Source organism: Haemaphysalis longicornis, unplaced genomic scaffold (assembly GCF_048455015.1).
Source record: "Haemaphysalis longicornis isolate Haplotype H1 unplaced genomic scaffold, Haemaphysalis longicornis Haplotype H1 scaffold_1, whole genome shotgun sequence".
Classification (NCBI taxonomy): domain Eukaryota; kingdom Metazoa; phylum Arthropoda; class Arachnida; order Ixodida; family Ixodidae; genus Haemaphysalis; species Haemaphysalis longicornis.
In genome coordinates this window covers 216835812-216858584 of record NW_027526203.1, presented here as the reverse complement: position 1 = coordinate 216858584, position 22773 = coordinate 216835812, and the positions used below count along the sequence as shown (strand labels likewise).

The window sequence follows — 22773 nt, the reverse complement described above, 5'->3', positions numbered from 1 at the left end:
CTTTATTGAACAGCAGGGCACCCGCCCAGTGAGTGAAGACCTCAGTCCAGGATCCCTTGGAATAGATCTACCGGCCTTCTTCGCTTTCTCCACCAACGTTTGCTGGTCGGAGAGGTCAGGGCTGGTCAGCATCTCCACCCACTGCTGAAAGGAGGGATTGGGGTTTGGTGTGAGTTCCGGCGTGTGGGGGCACTCCCGAACGATGTGGTATAGGGGGCCTGTCTGCGGGCAGTATTTGCAGTTGGCAGTGTATTGTGTCGGGTACATGGCGTGAAGTATGCTGTTGTGAGGATAAGTGTTTGTTTCAAGTCTTCGTAGCGCGGTGGCGCCTTTGGCTAGTCGGTGGTCCGGCGCTGGGTATTTGCGACGAGCCTGTCTGTACTGTGACAATATTTCTGCGTATTTGTGAAGAGGCATATGGACTTTGGAAATGAATCTCTCTATTGGTTTGGTTCCCTCTCTGATACGACCCCATGTGAATGTTCTCGGCTTGCGGCATGGTCCACTTCGTTTCCTTCAAGGGTGATGTGTCCGGGTGACCATACGATTTCTATGCTTGGTAATTGGGGGTGTCGTGGCAGTATGTGCAGTGCGGGTTTTGAAATTCTTCCATTTAAGTAGTTGCGGCACGCCGTCTGTGCGTCGGTGATGATGGTGATGTACTCTTTTCCAATGGTGGTGGCCGTGAGGGAAATCGCGGCTTCTTCTGCTGTTTCCGTTGACTTTGTTAGGACGGTCGCTGCCGAAAGTTCTTTTCCTGTTGCGTCGGTTAAACTGGCTGCGTGAGCCGGCTGGTCCTGGTATGGCGGTACGTCTGTGTTCCTGGTTGTCGGCAGGTGTTGGTGCCGTTTGCGGATGTATCCTGTTCGAGCTTGCTTTGTTGTATTTGGGGTGCGTATTACGGGGGATGAGTGCTACCCGTATATTCTGTCGGATGATGGGTGGGATGCGTGCTTTCTGGTCCTGCTTAGAAGAAACGGGGTAGCCAAGCTGAGACAAAGGGAAGCGGCCGGCGGTGGTCAGGCGTATTTCATTTCATTTATTCCACCTTAAAGGCCCGAAGGCATTACATAAGGGGGGGCGGGGTACAAGGTATGATGAACAACTCAACAAAACGCAAAGGGTTCCAAGCGTAAACATTCAGAGATCAATGAAAAAAAAAAGTACAATATGCAAAGCAAAACGTCAATATTACCAAATGCAAATAAAAAGTAAAGGTACAAAGGTAAGCTTCCAGAGAAAAGCGGCAGCAGTTTATACAGTAGTTAAAAAGAATTTAAACATTGGCAGGGAAAACAGCACATTTAGTTAGATTGCGACACGTGACATTTTAGTTTACTGCGGAAAATTTGGCGGTTATTGCACGTGACTATGTTATCAGGTAGTTTGTTCCACAGTGTTATCCCATTGGGAAAGAAGGAAGTAATCATTGCAGAGGTGCGTCCGTTTATTGGTGCGATAGGGTGACTGTGGTTTATGCGGGATGAAGTTCTGTGTGATGGTTGAAGGAGGATGTGCCGTGATTGAGGGTGATAATAGAAAGCATGCATTAGACACAATCGAGAAATGATACGACGAGATTCAAGTGACGGCAGTTTCAATGATTCTTTTAGTGCGGTAACGCTGATATCGTTAGTGTATTGGGAGCAAATAAAACGGGCAGCGCGGTTCTGAATCCTTTCTAAATCGTTAGTTAAATATGTTTGTGAGGGGTGCCAAATTGAGCAAGCATATTCTAGTTTCGGTCGGACGTAAGTTTCATAAGCTAACTTTTTAATGTCTGGCGAGGCTAATTTTAGGTTGCGGCGCAGGTATCCGAGAGTGCGTGAAGCTTCTGAACAGATGATTTGAATATGCGTTGACCATGATAGCGACGACGACGACGATTCGGCGGGATCGGGAAGTCTGATGGGCCTCACGTGTTTCTTCCCGGGTGTTAAATATTCCTAGTTGGAGGAGTTTCTCCGTCGAGGTTCTCGGGGGGAGTGCGAGGGCTGTTTTGAATGCTTGTCCTATTAGAACATTGCGCTTGGAAATTTAGCGGGTTTCAGACTTCGATAGGGTGCTCCATGAGCAATTCGACTTATGAGAATAGCCTGTATCATGCGGATACTGTCCTTTTCTCTGAGCCTCTTTGGGAAATCCTGTGTATGAGCTGCATTATTTAGGTAACAGTGCGCTGCAGTGGTAAGATGGTCAGCGTAAAGAAATTTTATTTCCGCGCCGGGAGTTGGGGACGTAAATCTTCCAAAGGTTTCCTTCGCTCGGAAAAGGTGTTCAAAGCTTCAGAAAACTTTCTTTTTAGTACCCTCCTAATTGTTTTGGTGCGGTCGAATAGACGTTTCCGGGATTTTGGCCTCACCGTAAGCGCCCCCGTGGCCTAATGGATACGGCATCGGTCTCCTAAACCGGGGATTGTGGGTTCGAGTCCCACCGGGGGTGAGCGTTTTTTTTTTTGCGCCCCACCCGTGTTTTTGTCTGTGTACAGAAATAAAATTTCTTTACACAGACGCCGCTAGTTCACGAGCCCGGACGCGCGCACACCCGTTTTCTGTGATTTATTTTCTTACAGCGAAGTCTGCATGCGCAGAACAACAAGATCGTTTCAAGCAGCAGTTCGGGCGGGCTTTGCGGCCTCGGTAGCAGTTCTTCTGTTTGGGACCGTAAAAATCAGGAATGGCTGCTTATCTGCCGTCAGGACCATCTGGCCACAACACGAGATTTTGTTTTGCACGCGGACGTCAAATGAAGGCCGTACAAGGTAAATTTCCGTTCCACGCTGGTTAGTCTGGCGCTTTTTATTAATGTTGTCGGCTTGGAGGTGGACCATATGGACCATGTCTGGGTGGCGACTTTTAAGGACGCTAAAGGAGCGATGGAAGTTGTTGCTACACAACCTCAAGTCAAAAGACGTTTATTCCTCACCGTCAATCCCGCAATCTAGGACGCCCGTTTAAACCTCCAAAAGCTTCCAGACGAAGAAGTGCAAGGATGTTGGATTTCACGGGAAAAACTCGGAATTGGCCAGGGATTGATGGCGTCTAGATGAGATCAAGAAGTTTGCGGGGATAACTTGGTCACAGTTGGCCCAGGACAGAGGTAATTGGAGAATAAAGGGAGAGGCCTTTGCCCTGCAGTGGGCGTAGATAGGCTGGTGATGATGATGATGATGATGGCGTCTGCCAGGCTGCACTGCATGCAGACTCTGCATAGGCTTCCCTGCACTGCGCCGCGACACGCCTGGTCGCTGCCCTGCAGAAGTAAGCTGCCACGTTGACCCACGTGGATGACCTCCCCCGTGGACGACTTCCCCCTCCAGGTATGCGTCACCGCCGTGATGTCATTTGTCGTGATGCCCAGGGGGTGTCGTCAGTCATGGTGCTGTCTTCGCTGCCACCGGAAAGGTCAAATTTCCGCGAGTGCTGGTTTTTCGGCTGTGCACTTTGTGGTCGCTTTGGCCACGGCAAAGACCAGTGTGGGCGGGCGTACGCGAACGTCGTCGTACGAGTGGAGGACGACCGCCAGTCGGGGTCCGTAGTTGAAGCAGAGGACGCCGTGGCAAAAGGAGGAAACGACGAGCCGCTGAACGGGTATGCTCTCCATGAGTTGGACTTGGTTGGCGCGGCGTCTGAGATTGCGCCCGAGGTAACCATGACTACTGACGACGTGCTTGGAGCCCTGCGACATACTGCAGTGGTTAATAGTGTCTGTGATGGGTATGCTGCCAACCTCGAGGGAGAAAAGGTGGTCTGCGTGGACCTTGAGGATAGCGGGGAGGAAGAAGCCATCCCCTTAGTCAGCAAGATACCTCTTAAAGATGGGAACAACGTTGACAGCGGCGTGCTGGGCACCGTGGTATTACCGACGAAGGCGACCTCGTATGTTTGGCGTGCATTCTTTTGCGGAACCTCAATGTACCTCCGGATCGCAACAAAAACTGAGGCTACAGTCCAATTCGTGGACAGCTTGGTAGGTTGGTGAGGCGGCTCACAACGCTAACGCAGCCCAGCGTCAACTAGGACTAACATGACGCTTTGAGGCCTAACGTTGTCAACCAGTACCAATTATAATATTACTTATTGTCCTCACCCCACTTAAAGTCGCGTGTACCATTTGACGTATAGATAAACTTCGAAGCTCCGGCACTGCGCCGCATACCCGACAGTTGCTGTCGCTAAACTAGCAAAGGGATACATGCCTATATAGCTACACATGCCTGCAGTGGAGTACTAGTGGACAAAGCTTCAAAAGTAGGAATGTATGCTGCGGCAAAGGCGTTGCTACAGGCGCGTCTGGGTCATGCACCAAAACATCAACCAATCAATCTGAATTACCTAATGGTCGGCCACAAGAAACAAACTTGTGCCGGTACTGTGAATCCTGTGTGCGTACTCCCAAGCCTATTAAAGGGTTACGTGCACACAGAGAAGTCAATACGATTGCAATTGGACAACACATTACAGTGGAACCCCGATAATACGACTTTCAAGGGACCGCGAGAAAGCGTCGTATGACCGGGGTGTCGTACGACCGGGGTGTAGGTAAATGCCGGCATAGTAGACGGTCTCACGCGACAGGTGGGCTAAGAACTTATTCAAACTACTATATCTAGCGCCTTCTCGCGTGATTTCCGAACCTTTAGCTGAATTCGGAAGTTAAAAAAATTAGCCCCATCTTCCCGAAGGGAACGCTGAGTAGATGCGGAGCATCTCGGGGTTCCGTTGTGTTTCCGTTGTGTTCGTAGAACTTCATCGGAAGAACGGAGTGAAGTGGAGTCAACCGCAGCAAGCGCTGAACTGCACGCGCGCAGCACGCTACCCGATTTACATTCAAGGTTGAAGGAGAGGAGACGAGAGGAGGAGAGATGCGCAAGCGCTGAGCATTCGCGCCGACGAAGCTCAGGGTCCGCCGCTCGCTTCAAGCATTTGCGCTCAGCGTCGCGTGCCCTTCGCTGCGCAGCTTTGTCTTCAGTGGACGTAGCGTTGCTGTTAGTTTGTGGGGTGGTGCTGACGCTTGCTTGCGCCAACCAACTAACTGACGGGACTGTTGCTTCGATCACACTTCATCGGAAGAACGGAGTGAAGTGGAGTCAACCGCAGCAAGCGCTGAACTGAACGCGCGCAGCGCGCTACCCGATTTACATTCAAGGTTCAAGGTGAGGGGACGAGAGGAGGAGAGATGCGCAAGCGCCGAGCATGCGCCGCGAAAGCAGAAGCGAGAACGCGGGAGAAGCGAAAGCGAAGTGCACGCAGCTGGTACGAGAGAAGTGGCGGGAGTATCGCGCAGCTGTGGGAGAGAGGGAAGGAGGAGAGTTGCGCATGCACAGTGTGAGTGCGGACGCCGACGCGGGACATGCCCAGACTATAAGATGCTCCGCATCTAAAAGGCATCTCCTATGTTGTGCCCCACTCCCATCTATGGCGTCTAGCTAGCCCGCCAGCCAAGCGCCGCGCGCTACGCGACATCTGTGACGTCCGGCGCTATTTATAGCCCGCCAGCCCCACGCCTTGCGCGCGTGAGATGAGACCGACGTGGTCGAGCAAATTAAGAGGGAAAAAAGCGAGTGTGAAACTGTCAAGTCCAAGCGAAGCGAACGATAGTACGAGGCACAGATGAAAAAATTGGCCCACCTCCCCTCGCGGGAACCCTTGTGTGATGCGACGCTGAGGGGGGTTCAAGCGCAAGCGGACAGCAACCGTCGACCGAAAGGCCACCGGAGAGCGGCACACCGGTTATATGCGCAGCGCGCCCGAAGGAGAGGAGACCGCGCAAGAGAGAGTACTGCACATGCGCCGGCGCCAGTGCGTCTGCCGCGGCTATGATGCAACACAATCCAACACAATCCACTTTAATCCAATCCAATCCAAATCCAATCCAATCCAAGCCAAGCCAAGCCAAGCCAATCCAAGCTAAGCCAAAGCCAAGCCAAGCCAAGCCAATCCAATCGAATCCAATCCAATGCCCCTCGCGAGAGAGTGTTCGCTATCGGAGAGGAGGGGGGGGGGGTGAGCGGCGGGGAGCGCAGCTGGCGCGGCGAGGAGAATGGGGGAGGGGTGGACGCCGACAACGCCGACAACAACGCCGGATGGATGCAGGTACAAGGCGAGTGAATGAGATGCGTCGCATCTAAAAAAAACGGCATTGCCGTAAATGGTGGGACACCCTTTGAACGGTCCCGTGCCGTCGCTATTTGGTCAAAATTCTCAACACGTAGCTATTTTCGTGTCCCAGAAGATCCAGCAACGCGAAATAGATAAGGTGATTCAAACTTCGCGAGTAAACCGTGTTGCGGCCACCGTGGTTGCGGCGAAAATTATATCTCGGTCTTGCTACAGTGACTTGCTGCGGCGGCCAGCGATTGACCCAAAATGGCCAACGCATGCGTGTCTCCACCCTTGCGGCGGACGTGCGTGAATTGAGACACTGTACCAAAAAAAAGGAGCGGAGTGACAACGCGGCTTTGAAAGACACTGATAAGCAGAGAGCAGAGATATCGGTCGTCGCCGTGGGGTTGCGTCGTATGTGTTTTCGCGTTTGTTGGCGGCACCACGTGAGCTTCAAATTCACGGTCCGCCTGCCACCTGAACTTAGACTTCTCGCGGTTGGCGCGTTGACGTACTGCTGCCGCATGGGGCCGTCTAAGGTTATCTCCTGCACATGAGTGCCCGCCTGCTTGCTTGCGTCCCTTTAGCAAGTGGTCTGGCCCGCCTGTAGACCTTTGCACATCAAGCAGCGTCAAACGGGGGTTAAGAGTAATGAAGGTCGTTACAAGGCGGCGAAGCGGTTTAAAATGTGGGAAAAACGCAGGTTTATCCGCTCCAGGGTCCGTCGTATGAAGCGGACTGCGTGCCCCCGAGCGTCGTATTATCGGGGGTTTTAATGCATTGTTTCTATGGGGAGTTTGCCGGGACCACGGTTATCAGTCGTAAGAAGCGGGTCGTCATAGTCCGGGGGACGTAACATCGGGGTTCCACTGTATAGGCAGTAAAGTGTGGCGCTTGTAGTCCGTTCAGCCAAACTGTTTAATCAAAGTATTTATAGAACGCGCAGCGCGCGTGCGTCTAACCCGCGCTCACGAAGTTAAACAACCAACTTATAACAGCAGACCTGTTTAAACTTGAGCTTGGTCCATTGGCGTTAGCAAAACAAATACCAAGAAAAAACCGGCGCGAGGCGCCCGGCATGCCCTTGGCGCAGTGGCTTTAGCAAAGAAATACCGATCGTACGCCAGCGTCCGCCTCGTGAGGAGCGCCGGGCGTCGTCCAGGTTTGCGGGTGTGCTTGCGCAACGTGAGGAGTACCCGCCCTCTTCGTTGTCGTCGTGCAGTGACGGGCACGCCACGGGTTCACCGCGCCGAAGACGACGACGGCGAATCTGCAAGTCATCCATTCACAATCCACGCCTGCAGACGGCCACTGGACTAGCTGACGAAGAAGTGAAGGTCTACAGAGGTGAGGACGCCCTACAACAGGATTTGCCCTACGCGACTGTGCCGTTAGAAGGCGACGACGAAAGGGATGACGATTGCTACTGAATAAAACACTGTACATATATTAATGATCTTTGCTTTACAGTGCCGTCCAAAACGGCTTTGTACTACTGGGATACGCTGTCAGTGTGGGAAGAAGCTAGGTGGACCCTGAGCTCTGCTGTTTCTTAAGCCTTGCACTGTTAGTGCAAGCTGCGCCATTTTTTTTTCGCTCCCCACTCAAATATCTTTTTTGGTGTGCCTGTGGGAGTACGCTGTTTCCGAAACTGAGGACCCCACCCACCCACATAAATGTATATATTTGGCTCGATAAAACGTTTGCGTCCTTTTTGCTGCAGAAGAACTGGAATTTCCATGGTTGAAGACTAATCCTGTGATTTTTGTCCGGGTTTCGGGAAGCGTGCCGCGCGCCGGTGGGAGGGGCCTGGATACTTGCGCCAATAGAAAGAAGCGTGCCTGCGGCGTTGGTTTCAATAAGTTTTGAAAGAGTTCGGAACAGTCAGCTTGACCGCGCAGAGACAATTTGTACTCCCGTGTTCATCCACATTGGCAGCTCCTCTCCCGCCTGAGCACCTTAGTTTGCGCCTTTAGTTCGTTTCGGCGACCGGTAACAGGCTGTCTACGGGGCATAGTGGGGCTACCTGCCACCCTTCACGGCCATGTTGTCGCTCCCGGCTGCCCCGCGCTCCAAGCTTCTGGTGGGCTTTCTTGGGCACGGCGCGTTTTCGGGTGCAGGAAACGTTCCATGCGCTTCGCGCTTAAGTGAATGATCAATTTGGGTTGCCGGTGTGCTCGTCATGCGCATGGGCATTGTGATCAGATTTGGGGAATTATACCAAATTGATAACCTCATTGGCGGTTTTAGTTGTACCACTGTTCAAATATCTAAAAATAGCAAATGTGTTGTTTACGGTTCAAGTTGACGAAATCGTTTCTAGTTTGTAAACACAAGAAGCTAGACCAGGGGTGGTATTCTCGAGTTTTGCCCCTTTTGCGTCCCTTTCCAAAGTGCCCCTTTTGGCGAGCCCTGATTGGCTAAAAGCGAACAACCGGAAGTGACGTAACGCAAGCGCGGCAAACCTATTGCTAATTTTGCTGCATGCTGCCAACGTCCACTTCTTAACCGGAAGTACGTCACGATGAAAGGGACGCAAAAGGGACGTTTTCAAAAGGGACAGTTACGAGAATAGCACCCCAGAACTTTAGGGCGATGAACTACGTCTATTGTTAGTGAATAAGTTACAAGAATACCTTCAGTGTCAGCGCAGCTGCATGGCACAAATGGCTGTGGTAACGGCGTGCTCAGTTTTAAAGAAAGTTGCCACACGCCCACTACGTGAGCATATCTCGGGGTACAGAGAATGTGCAGTAGCCAGGATTAACCGTATTTCTGCCTGCTTACAGCGACGCAGCGATTACGTCGAATGCTTGCTAGTTTGGCATGTTTTGCGTAAGATTTGTGATTCACAAGTCAAGGTATTTTTCTGACGATCCAGACATTGAAATCAACGTTTTAGGAGTGTGAACTTCCAGCAACTTTTTCAGCCCACTCGCAACCGCCGCCATAGATTGGTGCGCAAGTATTAAAGCCCCCTCTCCATGCCCGATGGCGGCTTTTTTTTTTTCATTGGGGTACGCACGTAATGCTTTTTTTTAAATTTTAACCATTGTGATAGGCTGGTGTGCATTGTCTTGATTCACGCTAGTTTCCACTAGTGGTGCTCAGTTGTTGCGGACTGTTTAGGGGCAGCTAAAATGCTGCTGCGGAATCAAAAGCACTATGGTTGACCTCCCCCAACCTAATTTTTTTTGGCTGGTCATCGGAGTACTTAAATTCCCCCATTCGATAAGCTTTCCACAATATCGCCATTTGCGTAACCAGGCGTTGGATCTTTTTGCAAGTTTCCAATCCCCACTTTGATAGCAAGCTCCCCAAAGAACGCACGTCTAAGAAGAACACCCTTCTTCTCTTTGCCCGCTGACGCATTAACAGCACCGTGTGTGCCTTTTCTTTGGCCCCCAGGTATTCTGTAGAACGTTGTTCTAAGGAACCTCATCATTCAAAACTTTCAAAACGGTGTGCATTGCTCACGTAGATGTTTTGAAATCTAATAGCAGCGCAATACGCAAACCAAAGCATTCTTGGGGGCTACAACTTTATTACATTGAATTGCAAAAACGTTCCAGGTACCGTTAAACCGTCATCATTTTCAGCAGCGCGAAAGGACGAGACGAGACAGAGAACACACAGGACCAGCGTTGACTAACAACTCCCAGCGCTGTTAGTCAGAAGTCAGTTGTTAGTCATTTGTTAGTCAGCACTGGTCCTGTGTATTCTCCGTCTCGTCTCGTCCTTTCGCGCTGTCAAAAATGATGCCGAATCAGGTGTCCCAGATTTCCATCCTGTTACCGTTAAACCGACCGAATGAGATCGTGCACTGCGAGGATCAGGGGTGGCCAGAAGCAGCGGCTTTTTCAAATGCGCCCAAGAAGATATTCCCCAATTTAATTTTTGTCAACAACAACAACAGCTGCCATACGTTTATAGATCATAGTCGGGAAACGGTATCCTTCAAGGGACTCCTCTCAATCAGAAAGTCATTTAAAATGAGTGGGAAGGAAGAGTACCCTGTAACTAGGAAAGAAACGTTTTCCGGGATATATGACGTCGCTTACAGCCGTACACAAAGCCCAATTTCAAGAAATGGGGAAGCCACACTGTATTGTTTCCTGGCGACCACTTGCCATTTCTGCACGCCAAAACAGTTTTCTTAAAACGGTTGCCGATAAGCTTTGATTTGGTTAGCTTCTAGGCTATTTGCACCTCCATACCCCCCCCCCCCCCCCCAACCTTCTTTTCTGCCTTAACACAAACCGGTTAAGGCTTTCCAGCCGAGCTCACAATTTAACGACCCATTTGTTCTTTTATACGCAAACGTGAACTAACTTATCAAGGTAAGCTAAATTTTCCGACCTAACTATGCAAGGCCGAAACACGCACTAAATATTCAGTAGCCTCGCGTTTTCTTTTCAGACCGGTGTTTTGATTATGCTAATGACGTGTCCTGTCGCATACCACCTCCTGCAGTTCAGCGAAGGTGGTTGAAAACAACGAGGACAGTTCGGAGAAGCGAAATGATGCTTTGGATCTGCTTACAAGTTCGTGCTGTCACGAAGGATTCCAGCGCTCGGCCGCAGCTACTCCCATTAGTGTCTTTAAATATCTGTATAAAGTCAATACAGGCGACATACACGTAAATTATTGCGCCCAACTGTCTTCACCCAAGCACCTCTGTGGATGCGTAACATTAGTCGACAAAATGAGTTATTAGGCCGCTTACAGTCGCGGTGTTCGACACGTCTTGTTCTTCACGCAGGAAGCTGTAGTTCAGTTATTCTTTTCCTGGTGGTTCCTTGTCGATGGTCAGCGCTTTTTCGTGTTGAGTGGGATCTTCTGCCGGCAAACTGCATTTCCTGCTAGCAGGAGCGAACAGTATTTGAAGGCTCGGGTTTTGGCTGTCTTCTTATTCTTTTCTTTTCTTTCTTCTTTTTTGACTCCCGTCAAGATGACTTCTTTCGTATTGTCTAACGGCTGAATTTCCCACAGGAAGAATCCCCCCATGCAAATTATAACGATTTTGGCGTCGCGCGGCAGCCACTTTTGTGCGCGAAGTCAGCGTAATTCTTGTGTTTTGCTCTTTCGTGCGATGAAGCTCCACCCTTTTCCAAGTACATAGGCTTGTTCTAGTTCTTGGTTTCCTGTTTTTTCACTCTTAGATGTTTCGCCTCAGTAAAGTTGTTTAAGTTATTTTCGGCTCCTTGGTAACGAACGAACCTTGTCATATAAGAGTGATTACTTACTCACGCAGTTGTTCTTCGATCTTCATTTCATCTGCATACCCCTGATTCTTGCAGCAACGACATCTTCCAGATCCCATGTATAAATCAGAATAGATAGGTGGAAGCTGGGGTAAGAAGCTATTTTATAGAAGTGTTCCTTCCGTGAACAATTAATTTTTTTTAATTAGTTGAAAGCCACTGAGGGTACAAGTATTAAATAAAGCGTCTACAGAATCCCGCCTTAGAAGTATGGGTTGTCACAACAGGGAAAACAGACGACTACAAAAATATTTTACTGAATTAAAATACGTTTCAGGGCCCCCATTGTTGCCCAACCATGTGAACAAGGTTACCGTGAGGGAGCAGAAATGTCTATTAGTTCAGAAATATGGCTTGGTGAACGTTTTAATTCTCTGTTGTCATAAACTAGCTAGTAGACCAGCCGCAGTGATGTCACTTAATTAGTGGATCGTTTAGGAACCTGGTAAAACCACTTTAAAACGAAATGTAGAACTTAGCTGAACCATTTTTAAAGGAACACTGTAGTCCATCTCCCGAAGTCTTGTCTGTGGCTGCATTGGGCAGTTTAGGCCATGAAATCCGTTATTTAAGTATATAAGTAAGGAACATCTGCGTATTTTTAATGCGCAAAAGAGCAGAAAACATTGCGCACGCCTCACCGACTAGTTTCAATTACGTCACTTTTCCAATGGGGTTTTCGTTATTTCAGCATTCAAACTTTGATTGTCACTCATTTCATGGGGATTATTGACTTTTCTTATCGAGCAGACTTAAGGTTAAACGCGGTAACAATCCGTATATGTGGCCTCGCCGACTGGCCATTGTGACGTCATAGCCGACGCCAGCAGCGGGAAAGATGAGTCAAGTGCAGCGACACTCTCGAACACCCTTTTTCTCGTTTAAATGTCTGTAAATTGGTTGAAAAAAGTAAATAGGCCCATGCGTTCTAGTTGGACAATGTTTAAAATTCACTTTAATTTTTTTTAACGAACGGGAATCACCTTTTGCTAGTAAGAGTCAGTACTAGGTGGGATTTCAGAGTTTGAAGACAAGCACAAATATACAGACAAATCCATTTTGCTTTCTCTGAATCTGCGTCGTTTCATCAACCGCCATTCAAGGTTTCAGGCCGTGTAAATTGGCAGCACAACTCAGTTTGAGACTTATTTTGTGGGTAACAGATATGTTTAAATTGCGCAGGAATGGGCTAGATGATGTGCTGTTTCCCCCTCCAAGGTGTGACAATGGCTACGAATAATGAAATGAGAGCCACCTTTTGGGCCTATTCTTACCTTTTATTTGACAACACTCAAGTTAAGTAGGGGAAGGTGACCGATTTCCAGGGCGTTGAAAGGCGCAAGGACAAACAAGAGAAAGCAAATAGCAATCTTTATTATAGCTTTCAAGGAACACCGGAAGCGAGACAAAACCTGCGGCGCGGTGCCATTTCTGTGCACGTCCGGTGTTCTAACGTACGCTGTAACACAACTTGCGAACAAAAACAAATGAAACCAACCTTGAACAGAACTAAAAACATTCCACGCTATTTCTAACTGGAATTAAGTTAAAAAACAAAGAATACAGCGTTATGAACTTAACTTCGGCCATCTTTTAATGGCCAATAAAACATTCATACCGAAAGTGGCGGCTAACACAAAAGCTTACAGTGTGTTCTGGCCCCAAAACAATAATATACGTATATCTGGACACGTATTCTCAAGTCTCTTAACAATTCAGTGCGATGTTTCAACATTTAAGAAACTATCGCACGAAACCAACATTAATATCTACCGCCGTTGAAAGTTCCATACAGGTTGCACAATGCAGGATACCTATAACTCACCTAGAGAAAGTTTTAACGTAGAAATAAAAAGGTCACATTAATTTACAAATCGAACGCACAAGGCCCCCAGGGCTATCGTGTCCAAACCGTAGGCTGCCAGCAAGTGAAAAGAACTGCTGTCTGTGTTCAGGGCAGAGCATAACCATACTCTGGGATACAAAGCTGACGCTTTCAATGCCGCATGGAAAATGCCCGGGACGAATGAGGAGTTCGATCGTGCCTCTTAGTGTGCAACGTCGCGCGCGATGGAACCCAGACGATCACCAAATGACCAGGCGCGGAGCGATGTCTCCAGCCCAGCGTCCAGGCCACAGACGAAAATGCGGATTGTCAAATGGGCGCCTCGATACTACAAAAACTCCGAAAAAATAGCCTGAAAAACGGCTAACTACATCTGTGAGCAAACGCGTTGAAGGGCTTACTTTTCGCGTATGCAGGCCCTATTGCAATTACTTCCCTTGAGACGCCTCAAACGAACCGTAAACGTCATGTTTGGTTCGCCATTTTTGTGGCGCTTGCAGAGTGAAATTTTTATACTATAACAGAGTGTCGCGTCACTTCGTCGTACTGTCTCCCTCCAGAAATTAGGAAATATCTGCGGATCGCTCATCTGACAACGCAATTGCGTTTCTGCGACCCCCTTTCCGTTTCTTGTCCGAATAAAACCACGAGGAAAGGGAAAATCAAACCACCTGTTGATTTTCCCAAATTGCCCTCACTCTGCGAGCTGTACCCGCCTACGCTGCCTTGCCACCATCGCCTCGAGGGCTTTCCCAAGGACTCCTATTCGCAACTGTTATGCAAACGTAGGCAGATCGAACCTACAAGCCTGTTGAGGTTGGTGTGCGCTATAAAGCTAAGGCTTTAAGAATAATTCCGGCATGAAAGCCTGCTGTGCTATTCAGAGACGCCAAATACCCCCTTCATGCACCCGGCCATACGAAGCACAGAAACATCGCCAGCGTCTACTGTGACTCTTTCGCTGGTGCCTGCTGTGCAGCAGCCTAGCGAATACAAACGTTTACCTGCTGATAGGAGCAAGAGATAAGCGCACTATGCTTGAAGCAGCTTGTGTTATCAAGGCTGTCATCTGGCATCGCTCTACCTGCATGGTTGTAATTTTCAGGCCAAATGACTTGAGCAATTTGATTATGAGGTTTAACGCACGGACGCTACACAGGCTATGAGGCGCGGCGTAGTGGAATGCTCCGGATTAATTTGGACCACCTGGGGATCTTTAACATGCGCAAAAATCTCGAAGACATGGGCGTTTCGCTTTTCGCCTCCACCAGAAAAGCGGCCGCCGCGGTCGGGAATCGAACAGGCATCCATGGGCTCAGCAGCAGAATGCCTTAGCCACTGAGCCACCACGGCGGGTTGAGGCTAAATGATATCCGAACTCGTGAACCTCTAAGTCGGGATGATCTTGGCACTCGGCGTCATCGTGCTAATACCGTCTCCAGTCTACTGAAGCGAAGAAAAAGCACCGAAGCGTTCATCTACCGCAGAACATTCTCGGCGTCCTTTGAACACTTGGTCGTGCTTCATGGGCCTCAAAATTCCCATGCAGGCACAAAATTGCCGTAGAGCAGCAGCCAGTCTAGAACAGGAACGAAGCAATTACGTTGCTTTCGGCTACGATTAGGATACGTTTGTGAATGTACCAGAACATGAATAAATTAAAAGAAGACAAGTGGCACAACAAGTGTGCGTTGCAAAGGCTAAAAACACTCCCGCAGGGAATAGACTAACAGCAAAACTAAAGGCATTCGGGAAGACAGTTGTGAGGCGTATACAAGCAAGTCCTCTCTGACAAGCATGTGTGTTCTCAGTTGTTTGTAAACAAATTGTCTGCAATAAGAAATAGCAAAACACAAGCGAACACGTCACTGCGTCGGCAGTCTTCCTTCTCAGTTGCCGCAACGTAGAAAGTTTGGCTATGTCTACTAAACAGGCTTGGCGAAAAGTGAAGGTCAGGGAGCAGCCGTGCACGCAAAATCAGCTTCACGAAGCTATATGAGCCGACAACTGAGCAGCGCTAACAGATCTCGCCATTCTAGGGGTCCAAAATATATTGCGTAAAAGAAATAAAAGAAAGGCTTGAGTAAAAGCGCCGGGTGTGGCAAGTTGTTCGCAAAGAGAGAGAAACAAGCTGAAGCAGATAATAGGCAGCAACAGCAAGGTGGCTTTTAAAAATATGCCCAGACTTCATGGTACATCGCAGCCTTACAGTGACGTCAGGGGGAGGACACCCTTAATAAAGGTCTCTTACATGAGTATAAAAATGGTGACTCTCCGAAATAACAGCAGGAATGTTCTCGTCCTCGAGAGTATCGTATCCGGAATGATGAAGACCATTTTTTTACGAATATTGAGAAATGTCACCTCGGGTCAATGGCTTCTCGAAAAAAATGAGAGTCGTGGTAGCATTCATGAGAACGGATTACATTAACAGCGGACCAACAAGAACAGGGCAGGAAAAGTAGGAAAACACTCGCGCTCAGTCGCCTTTTCTTCGTCCTTGTTTACGCTGTCACTACCATATCTTAAGTCATACCGACTAAATCAGCTGCGAACTGCGTTCAGCTTCTGAGGATTCGTCAGCGCCTTCTTCTGCTAACACGATTTTTCGTGCGTGACCTACCGTTTCGTCTCTCCTTTATACTTCCTGTCACTCGGAGAGTGCCGCAAAAAATAATGTCTCTGGCTACGAACGTTCAACGAACCCATTTCACTTACGTTTGTATCTGATGAAGAGTTAAGCTTTTTTTTTCGGGCACAAGTTAATTCACACAATAGGACCATTTCGTTTCTCCTGCAGCGTTGTAAACCAATGTTCCTAATCGCCCTTGCGTAGTTCAGGCAGTGACTTGATGCATAAAGCATCTAAAAAAACGTTTTTACGTCACTGCCCTGGAATATTAACCTAATATGGCCCGTCGCAGAAGCCTCGGTAGAGCGGTGAGCGAAAACCTTCACGATGAAAACACTGGAGAGATATTTTCTTTTTTTAGGCAGCTTTAACCTGTGTCGAGGGATAGCCAAGCCGCTCTGAGAGATTTCTGTGCGTGGCAAGCTCAGTGGTCTTCACGACTGCTGGCAAAGATTCTACGCTGACGCCTCAGTATTGGTGGTGGTGGTGGTGGTGATACATTTATTCAAGTGAAAGTGAAGCGTAAAAAATACAGACGCACAAAAAACATAAACACCGGCCCACACCAATCTAGAGGTGTATCAAGCAATTGCAATTATTGGAAAGGCTTAATAACTCCTTTAGTGACAAAATGCGATCATTATGCGTATTAAATTTACTTGAACTTAGTTGTTCATTTCCAGAGACGCCGTTCTTTAGTTTAGCCCGTTCTGATAAATATTGGCCTACGCGTTTTTTGTCCATGGCTGTACTTCAAGAGCACGGTGTTCAGCACGTTGGTTCGTTAAAATCCCACGCCTTAATCGTGGGAGAACAACGATCTTTAAATAAATCGGTGGCGTTTAAAAGAACAACCATAAGAACAATGCAGCTATGATCAGGTCATAGGTGCCCATGGAGTCATGTGCGCTGACTGAGACACGACCGTTCGTCGGCGGGTCGCATTTGTACTCACGGATGAAACACAGCAAGGATGCGTGTTTCAGTACGGGTTGTCGGGTCGGAATCTAGTTAATTAGAAGATGCTGCATTCCGCATTATGAAGCTATCGGCGCTTGGAGTCCTTTCCGGGCGCGACACAAACGCTCGAAGTCTACCACTCGTTCTTAGTCGGCAAGCTCGTTCCGAGTCATCCTTAAAAGAAAAGGATACGCGGCGCGCACTTTCGGAAGCTCCGTCTCTGTAGTCCTACTCAAACTTTCAAGGCTCAGGCACCAAGAAAGGTTTAAGCGTAAGACCGATGTCCAGGAAAAATTAGCGAACACGAATCTAATTACAAATAATGATCTATTCGGGCAGCAAATTAGCGAGGACTAGCTGTTGATTTTACGATAAAAAATAACAGGCCGAACATTCACTGATCTGCAGCACTAAAAAACCCGGCGACACCAAATATCTTACGTCGTAAACCCTACGTTCTACGTCTTAAAATATCCTACGTCTTAAAATCGAGTGGGGATATTTGCGTCACCTGCTTTCTTTGTTTTGTTTTACCACATTGCTGGGGACGTTTACCCCAGGCGAATGTTGAAAACGCGGTAATTTTTAGACTGAAAAATTCTAGCGTTAAATAGCCAGGATCCGTAGAAGTTTTTATCAAGGATTGCTCAACTTTAAAGTTTACAAATACGCGTTTGCCAATTTGTTGTGTATTGCTGAGAAGCCAGCTATACGTGTGTGTGCAAGCCAAATTTCAGTTTTTTAATGCATCCAGTGGAAGAAACTAGCACGCACTGCGTTGCTTAAACCGATGGAGCGAAAGCCAAGTTCTACGCGCCGTTTCCTTCTGTACACAGTGCAATACTACAACTCTAAGGAGCCTGGTATTATAATATACGAATGTACGAAGCGACCAGGGTAGCTGGTAGAATTTTGGGCTGAGTTTTTTGTGCACGGCGAGAATCTTATTTATGTTGTTCTGCTTGCTTATCTTATTTATGTTATTCTGCTTGTTTATGCTTATTTATGTTATTCTGCTTCTTTGTTTTACAGAGAAGACCTTCCGTAGCTTCAATTGACCCATGAGGGGCATGCTAAGCCTCAAAACTTCCTGTCTTAATAACATGTGGCGCCCCCTCGAGCCATAAGTGAAAAACTGTCCGGTAGAGAGAACTGGTACAAAAATAACCGCACGCGCGTCTGCGATGCCGGCAGCTTCGTAAGTGATGGTACCTATTCACAGAGGAAAATCAAAGAAATCTGACGGGCTCTCACAGTGGAGCAATATGACATCTTTCCACCCAACCGCGTACGCTTTGCGCTCAGTCGCTTCCCAGGTGTTGTCACGAGGACGCCGTGTTTTGTATCAGAAAGCAGAAATTGATAGAAAATGCGGTGGCGAATGTTGTGGAAAAGTCGCGTTTTTTTTGTTTTGTTTTTTTGTTTGTTACAAGGGCTTTTTCTGTGTGCCACGCAGTCCCGCGCGCTTTGATAGGCTTGCAAGTTTTTCCCACTGTACGAGCCGGGGACCAGAAATACTTGTATCGGCAGCTCTTAATCCGTTCGTTTCAAGAACGAAACGCATAGCTTGTAAATTATGCTGTCTTGTCATAGTTACAGCACTGAAGAAATCAAAACGAAGTGTTTCTGGAATACTGGATTCCCCAATGGCAGGCTTCCTGCAGCACTATAACGATCGCAGCGCCACCTATGTTTTCTCAGCGCCGGTGAGCGTCGAGGCAGTGCTCCGTTACCACGGCTGCGCCTTTAGTCACCGGTTATAGAGTGCCCCTCTAAGTGCAGTACCCCGCCTTTATTTTGTGGTTTCCAACGCTACAGACCAACTTTTAAATCCAGATTCGGGTTTCGCTGTCCTGGGGTAATTACAACGTCGTAGCAACACGCCAGGTATTACTACATTTTTCGATGACCACAAAATTGTAGGTTTTTTGTACAACGGCTTAACGCCCCCGTTATGCAGACCATTTCTCGAGCGGATATGGGGACTCAGATATTTGATGGTAACATTACTAGTACAATAGACGCGTAACAACTGAGTGAATATGTTTTTGTATGGATCTATGCCACAAGCGGGGTATGAGCTCCGAGCGTTTACGTGCCCCGAGTGTGAAACTGTTGCGATCGTGTACTACCCACCAGGAGGAGATCGTGTGAAACGTCGGTGGGTTCATCAGTTGTCGTACACTTCAACGAGTGTGCAGCTTACCACTTACTTGCAGTCGGCAGAAATTCCGATACTCCCATGCCCATATGCAAATGCCACGCGACGTGTAAGGTCATGCGACTGATACGGGAATGGCATTATCGCTTCCCTCGTACACCCATTGCGTCACCAAAACCTTTGGCACAGTTCGTGAGTGCTAATATGAAACTCTCATTATTTTCTTTGGTTTTGGGCGGTTTAAACCGAGCTTTACGTTTAACTAAAGCATACAACAGCAGTTCAGTGGATAATACTGATCGAAAACTTTATTATACGTGTAATAAAAATAAGATGAGTAAAAGCTTATTGAGGAAATCATAATGTGTGTTAGAAAAATGATAGCACTAATCGATTCGTCTATTGTTGTTTTTTTTGTGAGAAAAAAGAAAGAAAATCACCCATTTCTACCGTGTTCGGACCATCTTTCATGCGCGTCTCTATATCTGAACTTTTTCTATTCTTAGGGGACTGCGCGTTTTATATTCACTGGTTTTGCATCAAACTGAATTTCATCGTCTCTGAGGGCGGTTCAGCTTTGAGAGAACGCCATAACGAGTGTTTACAAGCTAAGATGTGAAAATTGTTTGTTTTATTTTATTCAAAAATTTTCTTACATCGAATATTGTTCGCCTTGCGCCTATAAAATATCAACCCAGCATTCCCATTCCTTTAATGATCCAAACTTAGCTGAAATTTAGTTTCTTTGTTTGAATTTGCTGTAGAGTGCTCAGGGATCAGCGCTGTCCAATATACAATATTAGGAAGCGAAGTAGAGCTTAAGATTATCTTTCAAACGTGACTCGGCGGCTAAAAGAAAGAGATTATCCATCTACTATAAAGCATGTTCATTGTGAACGGGACTTGTCAAAGTATGAACTCAAGAGAAGCATATGAGCAGTTTTTTTTTTCGAAATGTGTTAAATCCATAAACTAGAAGTAAGTCAGATAACACTGTAGTGACACCAAAAACTCCGAAGAGCTGAAACTTAATCTGGTTGGTGCATATCTTAGTAAGAAAAGGTCAGCGCAATAGACGGAGCGGACTGGACAGGAGAGAAACATATGCCCCTTTCTTACAAACAAAACCTCAGCAACCTTCTCCTACAAAAGTGGTTGCAACGAAATAGGTCGTATAACTCCCGGCGAACGTGCACTCAGATCTTATTTCGTATCGAAAATCAGCCAGATCCTTTGGTGGCACGGGTCAAAATGAGCCAAAACCATTTTCTCCATGGGAGTGAGCCTTTGGCGTTACGTTATATAAGAAACGTGAAAGCCTTCTTGTGAGTTCCCGCCTGTCAGCCCGAATCAAGTCTCTGCAAATAGTAAATAAATAACTGGTAATTAATTATTTGCTTTAATTCTATATTACTTGTGCCTCTAAACATCCCCTAGCAGACATGTAAAACAGCATGCGATAGGTTTGACAGCGGTGCATTTAGGTACGGAAACAAAGTTGCGCTTTTTTCCCCCGCAAATTCTGTTTAGGTGGATTTGACTCATTTCGAAAAAAAAAAAAAAAAAAACTCCTCACTTATTGTTCCTGTGTCAGTGCTGATCGGAAATAAAAGAGAAAGGTCTTCATGGTTAGTAAAAAAAAATGTATTTTGATACACAACGACGTTCTAAAAATGACTAGACATTCTGCGCCTTACAACCAGCCCAAATTAAAAACTTTCTGCGCTGTTTTTCTTAAATTTCATTTCTTTTCTCTCACCACGGCTGTCGTTACTATTGGGAACACGTCTACACTAGACGAGTGGTAAGGGACCCAAAGAACCTTTTTGTCTCGCGGCGGTGGCTTGGATCTGTTTTGCCGCTGTACATTTATGCGCGGAATTAAACACCGCCTGTACACATGAAGCCCTTATTGAAAGTAAATAAATTTCTCCGCGCCTCCTTCGTAGCGTAAGCCGCTGGCCGAAGCTGCCGTTAGATTATAATCGGGTGGACGACCGATTTGATGCACAAAAACCGGGTGGAATATCAACCATCGCTCTAAACCCTCAGCTTCATTTAGCCTTTGATTGATTGATTGATTGATTGATTGATTGATTGATTGATTGATTGATTGATTGATTGATTGATTGATTGATTGATTGATTGATTGATTGATTGATTGATTGATTGATTGATTGATTGATTTGGCTTCGTTGAATTTGCCTTAGCAACAGCCCAAGTTCGCCAGAGCTAGGTATCAGGAAACTACTGTTACAGCCGGTGTTTTGGCTAGACTGCGGAGCACGGTGGCCTCAATCTTAGATGAGCAGACTATAGTGATGTAAATGGTAGCTTTTATGGCCTCGTTACACTCAGTAAGTGGACTTTCGTGGCGAACTGGAGCCACTCACCTTCGTGTGTGCCCTGTCCAACATGGCTAAGTACGACGGAATCATCTGACGCTGCATTAAATATACCGCTTGTTTCACTGTTAGGAATTCGAGATGAAAAGGAAAGCGGCAAAACTGAGAGCGGCCGACGTATACGGGACAACCACCGCGTGAGACTGCTAGGCGTGAATAGGCTACTCCTGGCGTCAAATTGCACCATGCACTCAGTTCTGCAGATTCCAAGGAGCAAGTCAGGAGGTTGTGCAGCTCCGCACACCCGCGGAGCTGCAGCTGGCAGCGGGTGTGCGGAGGATGTCAAGTCGAATCTCCTGGACACAATTACGTTTGAACGCTTACGAAACAAGCCACCAGTTGAAGCACAGAGATATTACGGAAGGAAAACATGGGCTGGTGGGAAATGGTGTAAACAGACAGCGAAAGGGCCGAAGTTTTTGGCGTCAGCAGTGACCATAAAGAAAAACTAAAACGGAACGTAAACCAACAACCTCTTGCGTGACAATTTCCAAGTGGAATGAGAGACTAGGTGCAAGATAGAGGGAGCATGGCATCGGTGCAATGTAGACCGCCCAGCTGGGAAGGGATCACGTCAATTCCAGTCGCCTGGTGTGCGAGTTGCCCTAAAGCCCCATCTTGCAATGGGGAGTGTTATTACGAGAATTTGGTCGCAATGGCCCTGTCTAGAGGGGTCGAGGCTGTGTTCCATATGGCGTGCTTCGGGCATCCATTGCAGAGCCAGTAAATCGCGCAAAGTGGTTAATTCGCATCTATCGTACATCCTTGGTGGTAGCAGGCGTTGGGTGATTTGAAAATGCCGTTTGGGGGCAATATTTTTCGAGATCTGATGAAGACTTCGTGGCCATGGACTACAAAATGACACTTAAATGGCAAAGGCTGCATAAAGGCATTCTGTAGCCAGGTCCCGTCCGGTGCGGGTTCCCACGCGAAAGTGTTGTGCTACAGTATTCGGCGGGAGCATAGTGCAGGGCAGTCGATGAGTGTGCACGGCGGCGGTGCTCGTGGCAGGGTGTGCGCAGGTCACCGGACGGCTGCCTCTTGCGGCGCCGAGCCAGGCCCCGCATACCGCCAGCCCAGGTATGGCGCTCGTAACGACCTGTACACCCAGGGCTTGGCGCGGGGCGATCCTTTCTCGCGGAAGGTCACTCGCTTCGGTATCACCAAATTCCTCCGGTCAGCCGGTAGTGGGTTCGCTGCTGCCTGCGGGAAAGGGAAGAAGAACCGACGGAAATAAATCGTAAAGCAAGCGTCGATTCCCAGAGGCCGAAATATGGCACATTGTGTATACGACCGACCGACCGAACGACCGACAGCCGCCACATTTTAAAGCCACCTCTGCGTAAGGGGGACACCCTGTGAATTTGGATGTCACAAATATATTTACCATGGATGTATGAA

General features: G+C 47.7%; 1 protein-coding gene and 1 non-coding gene across 8 annotated transcripts in view; one reads left to right on the top strand and one right to left on the bottom strand.

The window, feature by feature from the left end:
* Nucleotides 1-2369: 2369 nt before the first annotated feature.
* Nucleotides 2370-2442, top strand: Trnar-ccu (transfer RNA arginine (anticodon CCU)). Its single transcript has one exon. It is a non-coding gene; the product is annotated as a tRNA-Arg (tRNA).
* Nucleotides 2443-12721: 10279 nt separating this feature from the next.
* LOC144141956 (uncharacterized) overlaps nucleotides 12722-22773 on the bottom strand; it is a 136788-nt gene continuing 126736 nt past the window's right edge. For 3 of the 7 annotated variants that reach the window (XM_077673404.1, XM_077673392.1, XM_077673419.1), the window contains exon 3: nucleotides 12722-22575. In XM_077673404.1, the coding sequence (XP_077529530.1) occupies nucleotides 22396-22575 (180 nt within the window). In that variant the 3' untranslated portion in view covers nucleotides 12722-22395. The remainder of the gene's footprint in view (nucleotides 22576-22773) is intronic. The other 4 variants (XM_077673413.1, XM_077673407.1, XM_077673399.1 and 1 more) reach the window with 3 other exon arrangements.